This window comes from Symsagittifera roscoffensis, chromosome 7 (genome assembly GCF_963678635.1).
Source record: "Symsagittifera roscoffensis chromosome 7, txSymRosc1.1, whole genome shotgun sequence".
Lineage (NCBI taxonomy): Eukaryota > Metazoa > Xenacoelomorpha > Acoela > Convolutidae > Symsagittifera > Symsagittifera roscoffensis.
In genome coordinates, this window is record NC_087068.1 from 2,577,706 (window position 1) to 2,594,960 (window position 17,255).

A 17,255-nucleotide genomic window follows, 5' to 3' on the forward strand; every position below is an offset into this window, starting at 1 on the left:
GGAGAAAACGAAAAGCACAGAAGCACGATTATAAACACAATCAACATGAGGATATTTTTTTGTAACCATTTCAATTTTGATTGGTGTAACAATGACCAGCAAAAACATAAAATGGATCAAATCAAATTATATTGGTGCAGCCATTGAAAACTACCGAAGCTAAATTATTACAATCCATTAGGAAGAAATATTTACTCTCTATGGTCAACAGCCTCGAATTCTCTATAAAGATAAACACTCATTGTCCATGAAGTAGAAACGAAACAAAATATCAGAACTTGCGATTTCTCGAAAAATCAGCTGGATCTTCGAGATCATTTCTGCTTGATGAAAAAATAGAAAAACTCTTGTTTTTCTATCGGGCGAATGAAATGGAGCTGTTGTTTTTGAATGTAGAGCCGTTATTTTTTTAAGCAAAACTGTGTTTGAACAATATAACTTTGCTAGTTTGAAGTTGTTATAAATATTGTCCAAGTTAGAGTAGGACCGTTTTGAAGTTGATCATGATTTGATTTGTTAAAAAATAAATTTGGTCAGAAGAAAGTGGAAAGTTTGGTAAAAAGACAAGGAAGGAGTACTTGTAAACGTGGGGGGATTCACAATATCTCTAGGCCGGTCTTGCTCGCTATTACACATCGCCGCAATATGTTCCCTTTGGTACTGAGGTCATCGGGGCAACCGATTCCCAGTACCGTCCACAATCCCAAAAGGGTTGATTTGGTGGTTGGCTGCTCTGTACTGTACAGTGCTGCTCGCCCCGTGATTCGTGCTCTTCCGACTGTATCTCACCCGCCAATCAATAATCGATTGCAACAACAATTCCAATAATAAGAATGAATTAAGAAAAAAATACATCCAAACACAGAGTAGCCTATAAATGGCTGAAATATAAATTAATCATTCAATTAAAGAAAGGGGTTCGCGATAACTATTATTTAAACCAACTGCCTCCTGCAGTTCAATTAACACCTCACTACTAGCTAACGTTCTCCTCGAGAACTTCTTTCAAAATCAATCGCTCAACAACAATTCCGCTATCCTCTAGATAGCCTAACTAACACTCACTAACTAATCTACAGCCACATTAACAAGTCTTCCAACTCGTTCTCACTTTACTTGAGAATCAGGCTACTACCTTCGGTTGTAGCCCAAATTGTTCTCTAACTAACTGAGAACCAACTATTCGATTCGCTCGCAATAGTTCTTCTGCCTCTTACAGGCTCTCCGGTACCCTCCAATTCCTTATCTTTCTTTACACTTAGTTTTAGTTAAGTGACGCCGTTCCCCATCAGTCCTGACATCCGCCTAAATCACCCGTCCGCACATGTTTTAAGACTATATCCCTCCTCCTGTCAACTCTGCCACGTGCCAACTCCGGTTTTTTATCAATCTTTTCACACTTATTAGATAACCGGTATGCGGTAGCTGTTACAGTTTGACCAAATAAACAAATGTCATGCGATTCTAATCAACCAATTCCTGAACTCTGTGAACATCAGCGTCTATTAGGGGTCAAATTAAACCAAAAAGTCACCAGCGGGAAGCCAAGTAAATTCCCCGTTCGTTCATACTTTTTAGGAGACTTAACTTTCGGTCTCATTAATATCAATTTCCTCTGGGACTACTTTTTTTTTGTGTAGTTGAATTGCTTTTAATAGATCATTCGCCAAGCTAAACTGAAGCCAATGTTTACCAAGTCCACTTGAATTAATTTTACTACTCCAGGGCTGCAATATAAAACTAAATCTCTATCAGCTTCTGCTCTAGTTACCAAAATACAAGTTTTCCTCCCAACTTTCAGCAAGGTGACCCATTCTCATTTCCAGGGGTTAGCCTGGGGAATACGCCACTTTCCGGTGTTAATATCAGTCTACGTAATTTTGGGGTCAAAAAAGCCCAAAGATCAACTTAAGGTCACCCAGGGGTCAACCGGGGTCGAACTTCTATTTTTGGGCTCAGAATTTCCTACGGGGTCTTAATTACCAAGTTTCATTCATATCTCATTAAAACTTCAGAAGTTATCCCATTTCTAAGGTCCAATATCACTTTTTCCGGTTAAAAGGCTATTAACAACGGAAGGAGTCGCCGGAGGGTTCTCACTCACTAGGGGTCTTTTTTCGGGGTCCGTATCCTATGTCCATTGTCGCAATAAAATCATTATGCCCTCGCTCAATTTTTTGCGTAAACTGCCTATTTCCGGTCTAAGTGGGTGTTTTTCCAAGTGCTAATATCTTCAGGCCCAACCGCCGGATTTGGTTCAAATTATAAAACAAGACGTATCTTGCCACTACTTTTCAACCCTCTCGTACCTCCCTTCAGCTCCCTGCACTCATCAGTGGCCGAGAAATGACTTCCGGAAGTTAAGGGTGGATTTGTTTACTTTGGGCATAAAACCAGAAGTGGGGGTCTTAGGGGTCTGGGGTTCCAAACTTAAGCTTCCCTTAACTAGGCCTTCAACATACTAGAGTTTGAATCTATTCCAACCGCTAGCTACCGAGTTCTGATTGGGCCATTTACACTTCCGGGGACCGTTATCACTTAACCCCAAGGGTCTGACGGGTCCCGTTTTTTGTATGCCCGTGTCAAATCATCTCTGAATTTCGTAACATTAGCTTCCTTAGTTCCGATTGGGGATTATTCGCCGATTTTGTCAAATTTCATTTTCTGATATAGGAGGGACGATATCTTCAAGTTTGAACTATTTAGAACTTTTCCCTTTGTTTGCTGTACTACTTAATTTAATGACGAATCAATCTTACGCTCAGGCTACTATAGCAAGTAATACAAAAGAATCACCAAGTCTACAGTCTTCCCTTCTAGTCTAATATTCTCCCGAATAATGCTAAGTCCTAACAAGGCTTAATGATAAGTTATATAACTCTTCGCTTCGCCGTGCTCCCTAACACTTAGTCGTTTTCCCTCCCTTTAAAGTTTTATCCTCAAGATATCGCGGGACCTACAGTTAGTCCCCGTTGAAAAAACAATGATATAGCACAAAGAGTAACCTCAGAAGGGACGTAACTGAATTAATTTTACTCTTCATGGTGCGATCAAACTCTTTCACTTTCATAATCATCACTATCAATTGTCTGCACAACAGTTTAGGTGGGATCGCGCTCAATGTAATTAAGCACCAACTAATGAGATAAAAAAGACATTTTACTAATGTAAGTGTTAACTCAAAAACACGTCAATTCCAAACCGTACAGGTGGTCTCCTTACTCCAGTTGGTCGACCGCCATCATCTGCAGTTCCAATTTCCATCACCGGTTCGGCAGCGATCACCTTGCCAGGTGGTCTGTCTTTGGCCTCACAGGGTAGATTCGCTGGCTCCTCTTCCCTTCTGGCCTCCAGCTATGTCGTATCGTATGCCTCAATTGCATCTTCTTCCCTCCTAGCCACTTTCGTATCATTCGTTGTGGATCAGCCAAGTGTTCAGGCATCGCCCGAATTCGAACATTTCTCCCGGGCGGATTCAATTGTGGCTCGAATGCTCGATCTCTCACAGGCAACAATCTCACTGGTACATCTCGTGGGCCTGGGTCATGACTAAAACCCTCCCCGTTGTTCGCCCACAACAACTCATCTTCATCACACATCTCCGAGTCATCGAAGAAAATAGCTTCAGACATTCTCGCAAGTACAACATGCGGTCTTCCCATGGATCAAAAGCTTCCTCGACTTGAACTTTTCCTTCGCCCACACCCAGATTTTATCTCCAGCTGCGTATGGTTCTCCATGAACTTTCTTCCAATACTGATCCTCCTGTCGTCGTTGATCCGTCCCAAGGATTTCTCTGGCACTGCTATGAGTATCTCGGAAGAGCTCATCTAGGTCCTCTGTAAAATCATCCTTCGTCAGCACTTCGTCGTGAGGTTTCGTGTAGAACAGGTCAATGGGTACTGGCATTCCTGACCATGAACCAGACTGAATGGCGTCGCTTCCGTCGTCCGATGAATAGTCGTGTTGTACACAAAATTCAAATACGGCAACATCGTATTCCACGTCTTTGGGTTCTCCGCAGAGTTTTTTGAAATCACCTTTGTCATCTTATCGTTACATCGCCTTGTCATCAGCTCTCTACCTTCGGGTTTGTAAGGTAAAGTCGGAGTTACATCAATTCCCAAGAATCGGCACGTCTCCTTGATCAGTTTACTGCCAAAGACTTTTCCCTGGTCCGTACGCAAAGCATTGGGAGTTCCAAACTTCAGTACCCATTGTTCCACAATTGCTTGAGCCACGTCTGATGCATCGGTTGATACAAGAGGGACTGCAATCGCATACATCGTGAAAAGATCCATCGAAACAAGCACATGTTTCGCTCTGCTACTCGTCGCCATTGTCATTTGTCCCAAGATATCTACTGCCACTGTAGTGAATCTGATTCCCGGCTCAAATTAGGGCTGAACCGCAGCTCGCTTCCTTTTCCCCTGGCACTCTGTGTTGCTTGGCTTAAGCACCACTGGACTTTTCTTTGGATAACCGTCTTCATAGTCGGCCACCAATATCGTCGTCGTATCTTCGCCAACGTCTTCTCGGTTGCAAGCTGTCCTCCTCTGGTCTTCATTGAATGGAACTGTCCGAGGATTTACTTTCGTCCTGCTGCTGGAACAACCGTCAAATGTGTCAGCTTTGACCCATCTCTCTGGAACCATTTCTTGTAAAAAAATTCCTCCCCGAATAATCAAGTCATCCCACCTCGACCAGTACGCCAATGCCTCAGGTCCGTACTGAATTGCCTGCTCCTTCGGAAAAAATTTCGTTCCCAATGAAGGCATATCGCTCATCTCGTTTGCTGTTCCTGCCCAGTAGAATACTTGCGCAATCGCTTCGTCTTCTTCCTGCATTGTCGCAATCTCTTCGTTCGTTCTATCCCATCAAATCGCGTCGCTGTCGACTACTTCGTCCACCTTTGTCTCTGGAACCACTGCAACTCTCTCTGTTTGGCCTCCTCCAAGTTCGTCTCAAAGCTTCATCTAATGAAACAGGCTTAGGGCACCCGTACATTTCGTATTCCTCCACTTTCGTTTCTTGAACCACATTTATGCTGTAATCATCATAACTCGTCGGCCATCCTTCGTCGAGAGACTCCACTGCCGCTGTTATCTTCGCAATCAACCTCTTCCGCATGTCTGATCTTGGAATATGATTTCCTTTAATCTGTCCGCCTGGTTCATGTGGCAGAGAGGGCATCCGTTCCGGATAAGGCCTATGAGTCAAGTGCCGTATGGGTACCATTGAACCTTCTCTCGTGCCCGTCCACAAGAAATCTTCTCCGCGACTGAACACCAAAGAGCACTGATACTCTTTCATCGATCGTAGTCCTAGGACCATCTCGGCTTTCATTTTCGGGACCACAAGCGCTTCGATTTCTTCGGCAATGTTGCCCAACCTGAAGCAAGTTCTGACAACTCCGTCGACCGCCGTTATTTGTCCGTCTGTTGTCTCCAGTCGACCTACATAGCGTTCCTTCGTCGGTGCGTCAACCGTTCTCCGCGCAACATTTGTCCTTCTGAGGTCGGTGTTGGCTCCGGTATCAAGCAGCACCTCAACATGGGTTCCGCCTACGCAAGCATTAACGACTGCTCCGCGTAAATCGCTGACATCATGACTGATCCCAACACGCTCGATGCGCGTCCGCGAATTCTGTTTCGTTTCCAACTTTGGGTCGTTCTCTCTGATCCTTGGTAGTCGCTCCGATATCGATAGAACTTGTTCCTGTTCCATTATCTTCTCGCTCTGCCCTTCTCCATCATTATTTGCATTCGTATCGTAACGCTGGCAAGACTGAGTTCCTGTAGCTTGTGCTCGCCTTTCCGCCTGCTGTTTCTTAAATTCGGCCGGGACAATACGTCCTTCGAACTCTCCCACTGTCCCGGCCCTTGCTAGTTTGGTTTGCGCTTCTTTGGGGACATCCTTTTGCAATGTGGCCCACCTGTCTACAACTAAAACAACCACCCTGGGTCCATGGGTTATTTCCACTCTGTCGTCCATTTGGGTTCGCAAAGTCGCGTTGCTGATTCTCTCCCCGTCGGGTGTGACTCTCTGGCTTGGGGTTACAAGGATCAACGAACCTACCTATCATTGTCGTTAAGTTCTTTATCTGGGCCATCATTTGAGCCGTCAGATCATTCTGACGTGATTCCTGCATCTGCATCTGCAATCTTACCTCATCATACCTCGAACACTGGGCATCAGTCTGCTTCGCCAGGTTGTTCTGAGCGTTCATCATTTGGTCCATCTTCTGGTCAGTGTGCGTCTGCAATCTCGTCAGCTCCGTCCGTATCTGTTGAGTCTCGGCAGTCAGCGTACTGTCTTTGCCAGCCTCAGTCGTCAGGTCTTGAACATCGTGCACCGCCCGAACGTGATATCGCCGTCGCCGACTCTTCATCCTGACTGTTTTGCGTGCCATATCTAGAGCCAGTGCTCGGGCCACCGCCTGGTTGAAATTCTCGAGGTCTTCTCGCAGAAGCAATTCCTGAAGCTCGAAATCACACAATCCATCAGTGGACTGTTCGCGGTTCATGTCGTCTCGGGCTTGAGCTCCCAGATTTGTATTTGCAACTTTAACCAAGGATCGCACTCGTCTTGCAAAATCTCTCAAGCCATCGCCTTACTCCTGCATGAGGTTCTGGAATTCAGCCCTCGCAGCTGATTGTGTCTGAAATGGCATCATCCTCTGATCGAGTTCCGCGAGCAATCTGCCCAGCGTCGGCTCCTCAAACTCGTCAACTTCCTCTCGAAAGTGAGCCGCCATACTCGTGAACTCATCCAATGCCCAGCCTGTCAGACAAGTCGGCAGCACCATCCTGGCATGCTCATCGTCCCATCGATTGGCGTCTGCTATCCAGGCAAAGTGTTTCTTCCAGTCTCGCCAGTTCTGATAACTGCTCGAGGGAAACCGATCTGGTCGTATCGTACCAAATCCGAACACTCCCTGTTGTCGATCGAGAGCATTGGCCGCTGCCACTGCAGCCTCTGCAATCAGCTGTCTGTCTTGATCGTTCATCGCCATCGCAATTGTTTCGTCGATCGTTCGTTCGTTCTTCTCGTCCTCGTAATCCCGCACAAATCGTCGTTGCAGCCACTGTAACCGTGGGGGAATTCACAATATCTCTAGGCCGGTCTTCCTCGCTACTTCACATCGCAGCAATATGTTCCCTTTGGTACTGAGGTCAGAGGGGCAACCGATTCCCAGTACTGTTCACAATACCATAAGGGTTGATTTGGTGGCTGGCTGCTCTGTACTGTACTGTGCTGCTCGCCCCGTGATTCGTGCTCTTCCGACTGTATCTCACCGGTCAATCAATAATCGATCGCAACAACAATTCCAATAACAAGAATGAATTAAAATATGAAAATAACCAAATACAGAGTAGCCTATAATTGGCTGAAAAATAAATTAATCACTCAATTAAAGAAAGGGGTTCGCTATTACTATTATTTAAACCAACTGTCTCCTGCAGTTCAATTAACACCTCGCTACTAACTAACGTTCTCCTCAAAAACTTCCATCAATATCAATCGTTCAACAACGATTCCGCTATCCTCTAACTAATCTACATTCACGTTAACAGGTCTACCAACTCCTTCTCACTTTACTTTGAGAATCAGGCGACTACCTTAGCTTGTAGACCAAACTGTTCTCTAACTAACTGAGAACTAACTATTTGATTCGCTTGCAATAATTCTTCTGCCTCTTACAGGCTCTCCGGTATCGTCCAATTACTTATCTTTCTTTACACTTAGTTTTAGTTAAGTCACGCCATTCCTTATCGATCCTGACATCCGCCTAAATCACCCGTTTGCACATGTTTTAGGACTATTGCGTCCTCCTGTCACTCGTGCCACGTGCCAACTTCGGTTTCTTTTATCAATCTTTTCACACTTATTAGATACCCGGTAAGCGGTAGCTGTCACAATTTGACCAAGCAAACAAATGTCATACGATTCTAATCAACAACTTGCTGAACACTGTGAACTTCAGCTCTCGAGTTCAACTAACCTCTAAACCATGCTATGTTTACTCAGTAATCCTCCCAAGATCTTTATTTTAGTTATCCCGTTAACAGGCCCTTTTGATGGGTAGCTAACCAATTTCAGGCATCTAATATTTCTATCTGTACTCTATTCCAATTCCGACCCTCTAGCTACCAGGGTAACGTAGTTCGTCTATTAGGGGTCAAATTAAACCAAAAAGTCACCACCGGGAAGCCAAGTAATTTCCCCGTTCTTTCATACTGTTTAGGAGACTTAACTCTCATACCGCGGTCTCATTACTATCAATTTCCTCTGGGACTACTTTGCTTTAGTGTAGTTGAATTGCTTTTAATAGATCATTCATCAAGCTAAACAGAACCCAATGTTTACCAAGTCCACTTTGAATTAACTTTACTACTCCAAAGTTGCAATAAAAAATAAAATCTCTATCAGCTTCTGCTCTAGATACCAATATATAAGTTTTCCTCCCAACTTTTAGCAAGGTGACCCATTCTCATTTCCAGGGGTTAGCCTGGGGAATACGCCACTTTCCGGTGTTAATATCGGTCTACGTAATTTTGGGGTCAAAAAAGCCCAAAGATCAACTTAAGGTCACCCAGGGGTCAACCGGGGTCGAACTTCTTTTTTTGGGCTCAGAATTTCCTAGGGGTCCTAATTACCAAGTTTCATTCATATCCCATTAAAACTTCAAAAGTTATCCCATTTCTAAGGTCCAATATCACTTTTTTCCGGTTAAAAGGCTATTAACACCGGAAGGATTCGCCGGAGGGTTTTCACTCACAAGGGGTCGTTTTTCGGGGTCCGTATCTTATGTCCATTGCCGCAATAAAATTGGTATGCCCTTGCTCAATATTTAGCGTAAATTGCCTATTTCCGGTCTAAGGGGGTGTTTTTCCAAAAGCTAATAGCTACTGGCCCAACCGCCGGATTTGGTTCAAGTTATAAAACAAGATGTATATTGCCACTACCTTTCATCCCTCCAAGTTTCAGCTCCCTGCACTCATCGGTGGCCAAGAAACGACTTCCGGAAGTTAGGGGTGGATTTGTTTACTTTGGGCATAAAACCGGAAGTGGGGGTCTTAGGGGTCTGAGGTTCCAAACTTACGCTTCCCTTAACTAGGCCTTCAACATACTAGAGTTTGAGTCTAATCCAACCGCTAGTTACCGAGTTCTGATAGGGCCATTTAGACTTCCGGGGACCGTTATCACTTGCCCCCAAGGGTCTGACGGCTCCCGTTTTTTGTATGCCCGGGTCAAATCATCTCTAGTTTTGCTCCTCTGAATTTGATAACATTAGCTTCCTTAGTTCCGATTTGGGGGGGGGGGGGGGGGGGGGTTCACCGATTTTGTCAAATTTTATTTTCTGGCATAGGATGGACGATATTTTTGAAGATTGAACTATTTCGAACTTTACCCTTTGTTTGCTGTACTCAATCTTACGCTCAGGTTACTATAGCATGTAATACAGTAGAATCACCAATTCTACACTACTGAACGCGGCGTAAAACATAATGAATCAAAACAATTAGAAAAAATTTATGATTTGATTTTGATACATTAACTACCTTTAGTGTAATTATATATAAAAAATCAGGGTCAACAGAAAATGAAGATCAAATAAAAGAAATTTACAAAACTAAGTTGAACCTTGACACGTAATGGTGTATCTAACTGTATTGAAGTTTCAACCTGTTAAAAGCCAGTATTTTGCTGCATTACAACATAATTTTCGGTATTTCTGCAATAATAATTCGGGTACTCGGAAATTATCAGGCTCAAACATTTTCCTTTTGGCGACGGGGGATTAGAATTGAATAATAAAATCGTTTTGATATAAATTAGAACTTTTGAAAAAAAATCACTTATTTGTGTTCATGATCATTAAATTTCTTTCATCTGAAGTGCCAGCAACAACAACGACAGCTTACAGCGACGATAGCTACGATAACTACGATAACTACGATAACTACGAGAACGACCAGTCTTCTCAAACACGACAAAGGAAGTCCACAAATCAACAGGAAACAGCCTGGAACTGGTTAGATCAATGGGTCGCCAGGTCCTCCCAGGCACCATCATCATCCGCAGGAACTGCAGCGTCTCCCGGATCTCTATCTCAGTTTGACGGCCTGGACCGAAATGACTGGAAAGGGGCAATTTCCGCTTCGGTCGAAGAAGATTATTCCGATTTTAAGCGACTTGCTTTGTTTGAAGAGCACGTGATTGAAAATTATGGCCACCAGCTGGAAGATTTTGTGGTGCAGTGCACTTATGACGGGATCAGCTGTGATTTGAAGGACTTCGACGTTATGAGGAATCATCATTACGGTACATGCAGTTTGAACTACGATAACGTTTTCTCAATTTTTAGTCGTGGTCCTGAAAAAAGTTTCTGAAAAAATATTGATTGCAATACAAATTATAATATGGACGCTAATTTTAAGAGTTGTACTTCATAAGAAAATTGAGAAAAAGCCTCAATTGTGATGCAAGGTGGTTTCAGCTGCTACATTTAAGCTTATTTCTTACTGTTTCTAACCCTGTTTCTTACTGTTTTGAGAAAAAAAACAACAGCTTTAGCGATGAAGGTGAATTATTTTGACAATGCGCCTTTTAAGGAAACTGTTTTGCATTCAACCAAAAGCACCGCAACAGAACTCTCACTCGGGACACCTCCAAAACAGGAATGCAGTGGGGACTGAAACTGACTCTGTTCCTGGAGACTGAGGAGTACATCGGAGTCCTCTCCCACACTCCCGGGGGAAGACTGACTCTAACATCGGCAGAGGTCTCTGCAACTCCTGAAGATCAGGGCATCACTTTCGCACCTGGAGAAATGACTAGTATAGCCACTCGCTACATGGAGATCTTGAGACAGCCCGAACCCTATTCTGACTGCATAAGGGAGTACCCTGAGTTTCCGCTCTTGGGTTAGTGTTTTTGCGCAATTTTAACTAGCCTATCCCTATGGTATTTAGTACATTCATGTACATAAGAGAGATAAAATAAAATCAACCCCTATTCTGTGACTTGCTGTAAAAAGACTTACAAATTCATATTGCTCAAAAGGTCACACATCTGTTTTTTCGCAACTATTACACCTTTTAAGTGTTAATTTTGGAATAAAATTGTATGTTTTTCCTTTTGCTTAATTTCAGACTCGTTTGCTCGCAGTTCATTCTCGCAGTTCAATTACAATGTGAGAGGATGCAACAACCTCTGCATAGCCGAAAGACTCCTCGAGAAATGCCAATGCGTGGACAGGTGCAACACGTGTTCTCTATTGTTATAACTAACTTTCTCCAAGATAATTGCCCCCCTCCCCCTCTCATCACTCAAAAGCTCCTCCCTTTGGTATCAATTTATGACATCCTTTTTCGGCTAACTAATTTTGCTGCGAAGTTCGCGCCGAAAAAGCGCCGGTTTCGTTGTCAAAATTTTCCAAAAAGTGCCCAAAAAAGGTCGACCTAAAAAATCCGCAAATACGTTTTTGTCGAACTAGTGCACGTTGTTTAATTATTGAAAAAGGCACCAAGAAAATTTGTAACTTTTTTTGCTTGTCCATCTGCCTAAAAATCTAGAAGAACTGTTTTTTATGATTATTGTTTGAGATATGTAAATAATAATCAAGTCTGTTCCCTTCTTGAAAAACTAATTTTAACTTTGAATTTTTACCCTCGTGAAACAAACTGTACTTTTTTAGATACTTTTTCGGCCTGGATGATTCAAACGGAGATGAGGACGAAGGTGATGACTCTTCTTCTCTGACCTTGTGTGACCCCTGGAGTTCCACCACTCGTGCATGTAGAGAGTCTGTGTATGTGGAGGCTGCCAGCAATCAACTGGACTGCGGGTGCCGACAAGCATGCACGTTGGTCACGTTTTAGATATTTATAAGATGATATTGTTGGACTATATACTGGAGTGACATCAGCTGATTTTTTTAGCTTTGACGTCACGGCTTAAAGAGCTTTTGTCAGAAAGATCATTCAAGGATTTTTTCTATATAAAAAGTTTTTTCTCTCCCGCTCCACGCCTGGGAATATCTTTTTGTGAATTTATGGCTCAAAATGTCCAGATGTATAATATGGACATTTGCAATCATATGTATAACTTCTTCACACAGAAGCATGTGTAACAACTCTTTAAACTACGAACTTGAAGATTGCGTGTGATTGTGTGATGCGTGGAGTGGAATTTGGGTGGTGGTTGGGATTTGAAAAAATGGAACTGAAATTGAGTCATTTCTTCACCTCATGAAAAAGCAGTGAAATCTATAAATGTTTGGTTGGCTCAATTGAAACCAAATATATATTTTATGAAAATTGGAACCCTTCCGAGAATTCAATTTCAGGGACCGCAGCTTCTCAACAGTTCTCTCCCAGTCTCAGTGGCCTTCCAAAAACTACGCGGTAAAGTATTCAGCTGTATTTCTTTTTCTGATACTAACCATGTTAAAATAACAATCTAAAAATAATCCCGAAACACCAGTTTTTCAAAACAAAGACAGGTTGTTGTGAAATTAGAACAGAGTGTTTACACCGGGAACTTCGTCAGTTTTGGGAAAAAATGAAAAAACGTGAAAAAAAAACATTTACCAAGTGATTTCAGCCCTACTTGCTGAGTAAAATGAGGAAAGGGGGTTTGGGCGACAGTGCTGCTCTGAAGGCGTGGGCGGACTCTGTGATGGGACTAACCACACATGATGTCGATGACTTCGAGAACAATAGCCCAGCAAATGAGTCATTTCAATTTGACCTCGAGAACATACTCCTCGCAGTTCAGTTAGTAATTTCTTTTTTTTTTGCTTTCTTCACCTATTCAAATCATTCATCCACCATAGGGAAAAGACCAGCATTTTAGCTGGTGAGCTTTTAACGGGGAATCGCTGCTGTGTCCCTGTCGCATATCCAGTCGCATTTTTTTCCGGGCAAATTGTTTTAACAGGTCGGGTTGAGCGTATACAGTCAAGTCAGATTAACTATGGATCGAGGATTGTTAAGTCGATTAAGATAGCCTACATTTGGTGTTAAACTTATTAAATAAAGATGGAAGATGTAAATGATGTTATATCACAAATCAATCATAACAAGGAATCACTCAAAACCGGAATCGAAGCAGAAGAACAGAGTCTTTTTTTTTCTAAAAACCCATTTAAAAATCGAGCTTCAGCAATGGAAGAAAATATCAATACTAGAAAACGAACAATTTCAAGTGAGGATAAAAATTGAAAGTACCAACGATATCCATGAAATACCAAAACGTGTTGTAGAAGTAGGAAAAAAACTTCGCAAAAGTTCTGCTTAGTTTTTGTCAACCATGACTATGGTAAAAACCCGATGTTCAAATTATTCAACTTCAAGCGTCACTTTCTTAAAGTCAGCCGTCGTGTCAATAATTTAGCCGCTTGCCACCCTCTGAAATTTAAGTCAACATCTCCGTTTATTGTAAAATTCAAGTTTCATACAGTTAGAGACAAGTCTTATATAATAAGAAAGGTCGACTGAAAAAATAAAAAATCGAGAAATCATCCTATCATGATCGAGGAATGCCTGACTCTAGAGACAGAAATCGAAAACAAGAAACGCAAACAAAAATTATACGCCGGAAATGCTAATAGTTTCTCAAAATACTAGGTTTAGGTAAAATTCATCAATGAGCTGAAGTTTTTTCTTCCCCATTTTAGCGTAGAAGGTCTTTAATCAGAAGAAACAACAACGGAAGCCGTTACTCTTGCAATTTTTTGAACATTGGCCGCATCAATTGATTCCCCTGAGTACCACAACCGCTACAAAGAGATCCAGAATCAAAAACGAGCGTTCTGAGACCAAGAAGAAAGTTCATGCTCTCATCAAAAAAAAAACAAATCGAAGAAATCTAGCAAATGATATAATAAATGTTGTTGTTGTACCGCACATTATTACTTTTATTCAAGCTGCTGTTAAGGCTAAAAGAACTCAACCACTCATAAAGAAAGTCCCAGATGAAAATGGATCCAAAAAAACACATCTCTTGTAATTTATAAGCTACTCCTTAATGCAAGGCCCCTGAAAAACACGTTCAAGAATTTGGAGCACTTTTAATTTGTCTTGAATATCCGCGTCAAAAATATGAATAATTGAAACATGCTAAAGTAAACAAGATGAATTCAACGCGTTTCTCCGAAAATCTTAGAAGCAATATAGATTTGGGTCTGATTAATTGTATGGTGGAAGTGTACTGATTCATGACCTAAAGGGGATCAGTATTATTGAAAAATAGCCGATATTTCTTGAATAGTATTTATTGGTTAAAATCTCACAACTTGGTTTCAAATTTATCTTAGCAGCATTATATAACCCTCCCAGAATAAACAAAGATGAGCGTATTGAAAAAGTAGGTAGCTTTCTCGAACGCCCATTATCACAAAGACAACAGATTGTATTGGAGATTTCAATGTAGAAATCTTAAAACAGCTATTCTGTTTAGTATTAATCGCACGATCACCTTATACTCTATTTCTTCTGACTCTCTTGTCAAAGAGGTAACCTGAGTGTCATCAGTTTTCAAAACTTGTCTCGAATATTTTGCAGTGGGACAATCATCCTATTAGTCTTAGTTTCCGATAAAACAAAATCTGAAAGAATCCCATAAGAATTTCAAACCTCTTTTTCAAATAGAGGCGCTACTAGTTTTGCTCAGTTTTTATTTAAATTTTTTTAAAACAGCAATTATTAGTGAAGGTTTCGAAAATTTTTATCTGCTTTTTCAAAAGTTACTCAACAATTATGAACCTATTACACAGCAGATACATAAACGACACAAACTACCTTCACGGTTCAAAAAAAAACGAAAACCCAGAGAAACAAAATACGCAAAGTTTAGGTGAGTGCTGAAAACAATGCGGTCAAATTAAACCAATTTAAGTTAGCAAAGCAACTTCCAGACAAAACAAAAAAATTACAAAAAGAGATTTTATTTCAAAAAAATCAGTTATTGTCTCGGATACTCCAGGCAGACTTTAAAAAAGCTTTTAGAGAGCCTGATCAAAACCCAGTCTTTCCTCGTGTTGCAAATACCTAGATCTTACTTCTCTTTTGACTGAACAGTTCAATCAATTCATTGAAAGCATGGATTCAAAACTATAAAAAACATAAACTATCGCAATCCCATATAAGTTTTTAAAAATTTTTTTTGCAGAGAACGTCATCTGATGACACTTTTTTCATGCATTGATAGCTTACTGGCGAAAACATCTTCAGGCAATGGCACTTCAAACAATCAAATAATCAACCTCGCTTATTTAACCAATTTTATCTTAATTAGTCAATCTTTTCCAGAAGGCAAGTTTCTTTCCAAAAAGGCAAGTTAGATTTGTTCAAAAAGACAAATTTCCGAATGAATTAGTAAATTTGATAATTTTTTGTTCGCGCAGTGGTTGATCAAAGAACGAGGGAAGCAACTATCGTTTCATAGCAATACTGAAAATTTGGAGAAATTTTGAGAAATGAGCGAAACAAGTAGAAAAGAGTTTATGCGTTCTTCGAGAAATTCAGTTTTTTTTATGCTCAGCATTTTGTTTTTGCAAACAAAACATAGTACAATTAAGGCTGTTGGAGAGGTAACTGGAAAATTAACACATGAAAAAATGGCGAATTTTTTTGATAGATTTGAAACAAGCATTTGATACTTTTGATGTTAACATGCTAATTGGAAGGTTGAACAATTCTGGAAACAGAAGCATAGCCCCAGAATGGTTAAGCAGCCGTCTAATTAATTGTCAACAGGTTGTAGAAATGTCAGAAACAAGTTCATCTTGGAAACATAACGTTTGCGCTGTGCCAAAAGGTTCGAGTTTAGGTCCTCTGTCGTTCCTTATCTGTATAATAATTTTGCCTTTTGAGGTGTTTGTTTCTGCAGACGACACAAATTCAAGTTCACTTGAGTACAGAGCTTCAGAAAATCAAAAAATTAAAAATGCCATTGTGTTCCCAGAGCTGATCTTATCTGTTATTGAAAACCCAAAATTGTACCATTGATTCGTACGGTGTTTTTCTATATGGCTGTTATAGTTGCTCGTCTCTCAAGCCTATTTTATCTCTACACGAAAAACTAACATTTTTTTTCGAAAGCGTCGAGACAAACCTCAATATCTTTTTGTGAAACATCAAAAATTGTCAGTCTATGAGATTCATATTCACTAATTTTTAAAAACTGTGCTAAAATTGTTATATACCTTTTTTTCGGAAAAAATCCTAATGATTTTTTACTATTTGAAAACAGTTCTGTTCATACAAGGAGGTCAAATAAATACAGGGCTGGAAAAATTTTTCATACGTTCAGGAGCTCTAAAGCTGTATATTAATCTCAAAAAAATTAGATAATTTCCGCCACACGTGTCGTGTTTACCTTTGAGTAGACGACATTTTATAACACAAATTAAATGAATATACACTCTAAACATTTCAGAAGTAGTTAATTATATAATTACTTAAGCCCCGTGGCGCAGAGGCAAATATACGACAGGCATACCAGGGACCATGGATTTGACTCCCAGCGCAAGCTGGGATTATCAAAACGGATAATAAAGGATCAAAAGCGTAGTGGGATAGATCCAGCAGAGGGATAACAAAAAGCGAATTAGGAAGGAAGGTAAATGCGCAAAAAAGAAGAAATTAAAAATAAACAAAAAGGGTAAAAGGAAAAATTATAATTTAAAATTCAAGTTCTTATTGAACTTTTTCGGAATAATTTTAACCTTCTCCTACCGTCTTTTTTTCTTCTTGGTAACGTTTGTTTTCGTACTGTCGGTAGCGCGGCTGTAAACATAAAACGCCCGCCTTCGTCGCCGGATTCATAGGTTGGATCCATGCTGGGAAATGTTTTGAATTTCGTATTTCTTATTTGTTTTAAAACAAACAAACATCCTATGATTTTGTTTTGATAGTCAGGGTGGGTTTGAAGCAGACCAGCTGATCTCGATACTTATCCTTTTAAAGCTTAGTGCAATAAATTGTTATTGGAAAAACTGTTTGAGTCTTATACTTCAATAACTTTGATAAATAATTTCGGCTTCTTTTTTTCTTCATAGTCGAAATTTCGCCAAATCACAATGCTGCAAAACTAGAAATATCAAAAGAGCGCTCTAGTGCTAGTTTACTGTTGTATTTAGAGGGTGTAATTTATTTTAACATACCATAGAAGTACATTGTGACGTAGATCCGTTGTTTTTTTCACAATTTCTGATTTGCAACAAAGATTTGTTGAACTTGGAA

The 17,255-nt window shown here is 40.7% G+C and overlaps 3 protein-coding genes across 4 annotated transcripts in view; all 3 read left to right on the forward strand.

The window, feature by feature from the left end:
- Window positions 1-17,255, forward strand: part of LOC134851691 (putative Ras-related protein Rab-33) — a 524,903-nt gene that overhangs the window by 183,622 nt on the left and 324,026 nt on the right. The gene's annotated exons all lie outside the window — the stretch shown is intronic.
- LOC134851689 (uncharacterized) overlaps window positions 1-17,255 on the forward strand; it is a 65,087-nt gene that overhangs the window by 46,421 nt on the left and 1,411 nt on the right. For both annotated transcript variants that reach the window (XM_063867881.1, XM_063867882.1), the window contains 6 exons: window positions 9,904-10,329; window positions 10,620-10,931; window positions 11,160-11,265; window positions 11,705-11,872; window positions 12,356-12,413; window positions 12,613-12,785. In XM_063867881.1, the coding sequence (XP_063723951.1) occupies window positions 9,904-10,329; window positions 10,620-10,931; window positions 11,160-11,265; window positions 11,705-11,872; window positions 12,356-12,413; window positions 12,613-12,785 (1,243 nt within the window). The remainder of the gene's footprint in view (window positions 1-9,903; window positions 10,330-10,619; window positions 10,932-11,159; window positions 11,266-11,704; window positions 11,873-12,355; window positions 12,414-12,612; window positions 12,786-17,255) is intronic.
- LOC134851692 (bis(5'-nucleosyl)-tetraphosphatase [asymmetrical]-like) overlaps window positions 13,038-17,255 on the forward strand; it is a 96,121-nt gene continuing 91,903 nt past the window's right edge. The window contains exon 1 of the mRNA XM_063867887.1: window positions 13,038-13,045. The gene's annotated coding sequence lies outside the window, so the exon portion shown is untranslated. The remainder of the gene's footprint in view (window positions 13,046-17,255) is intronic.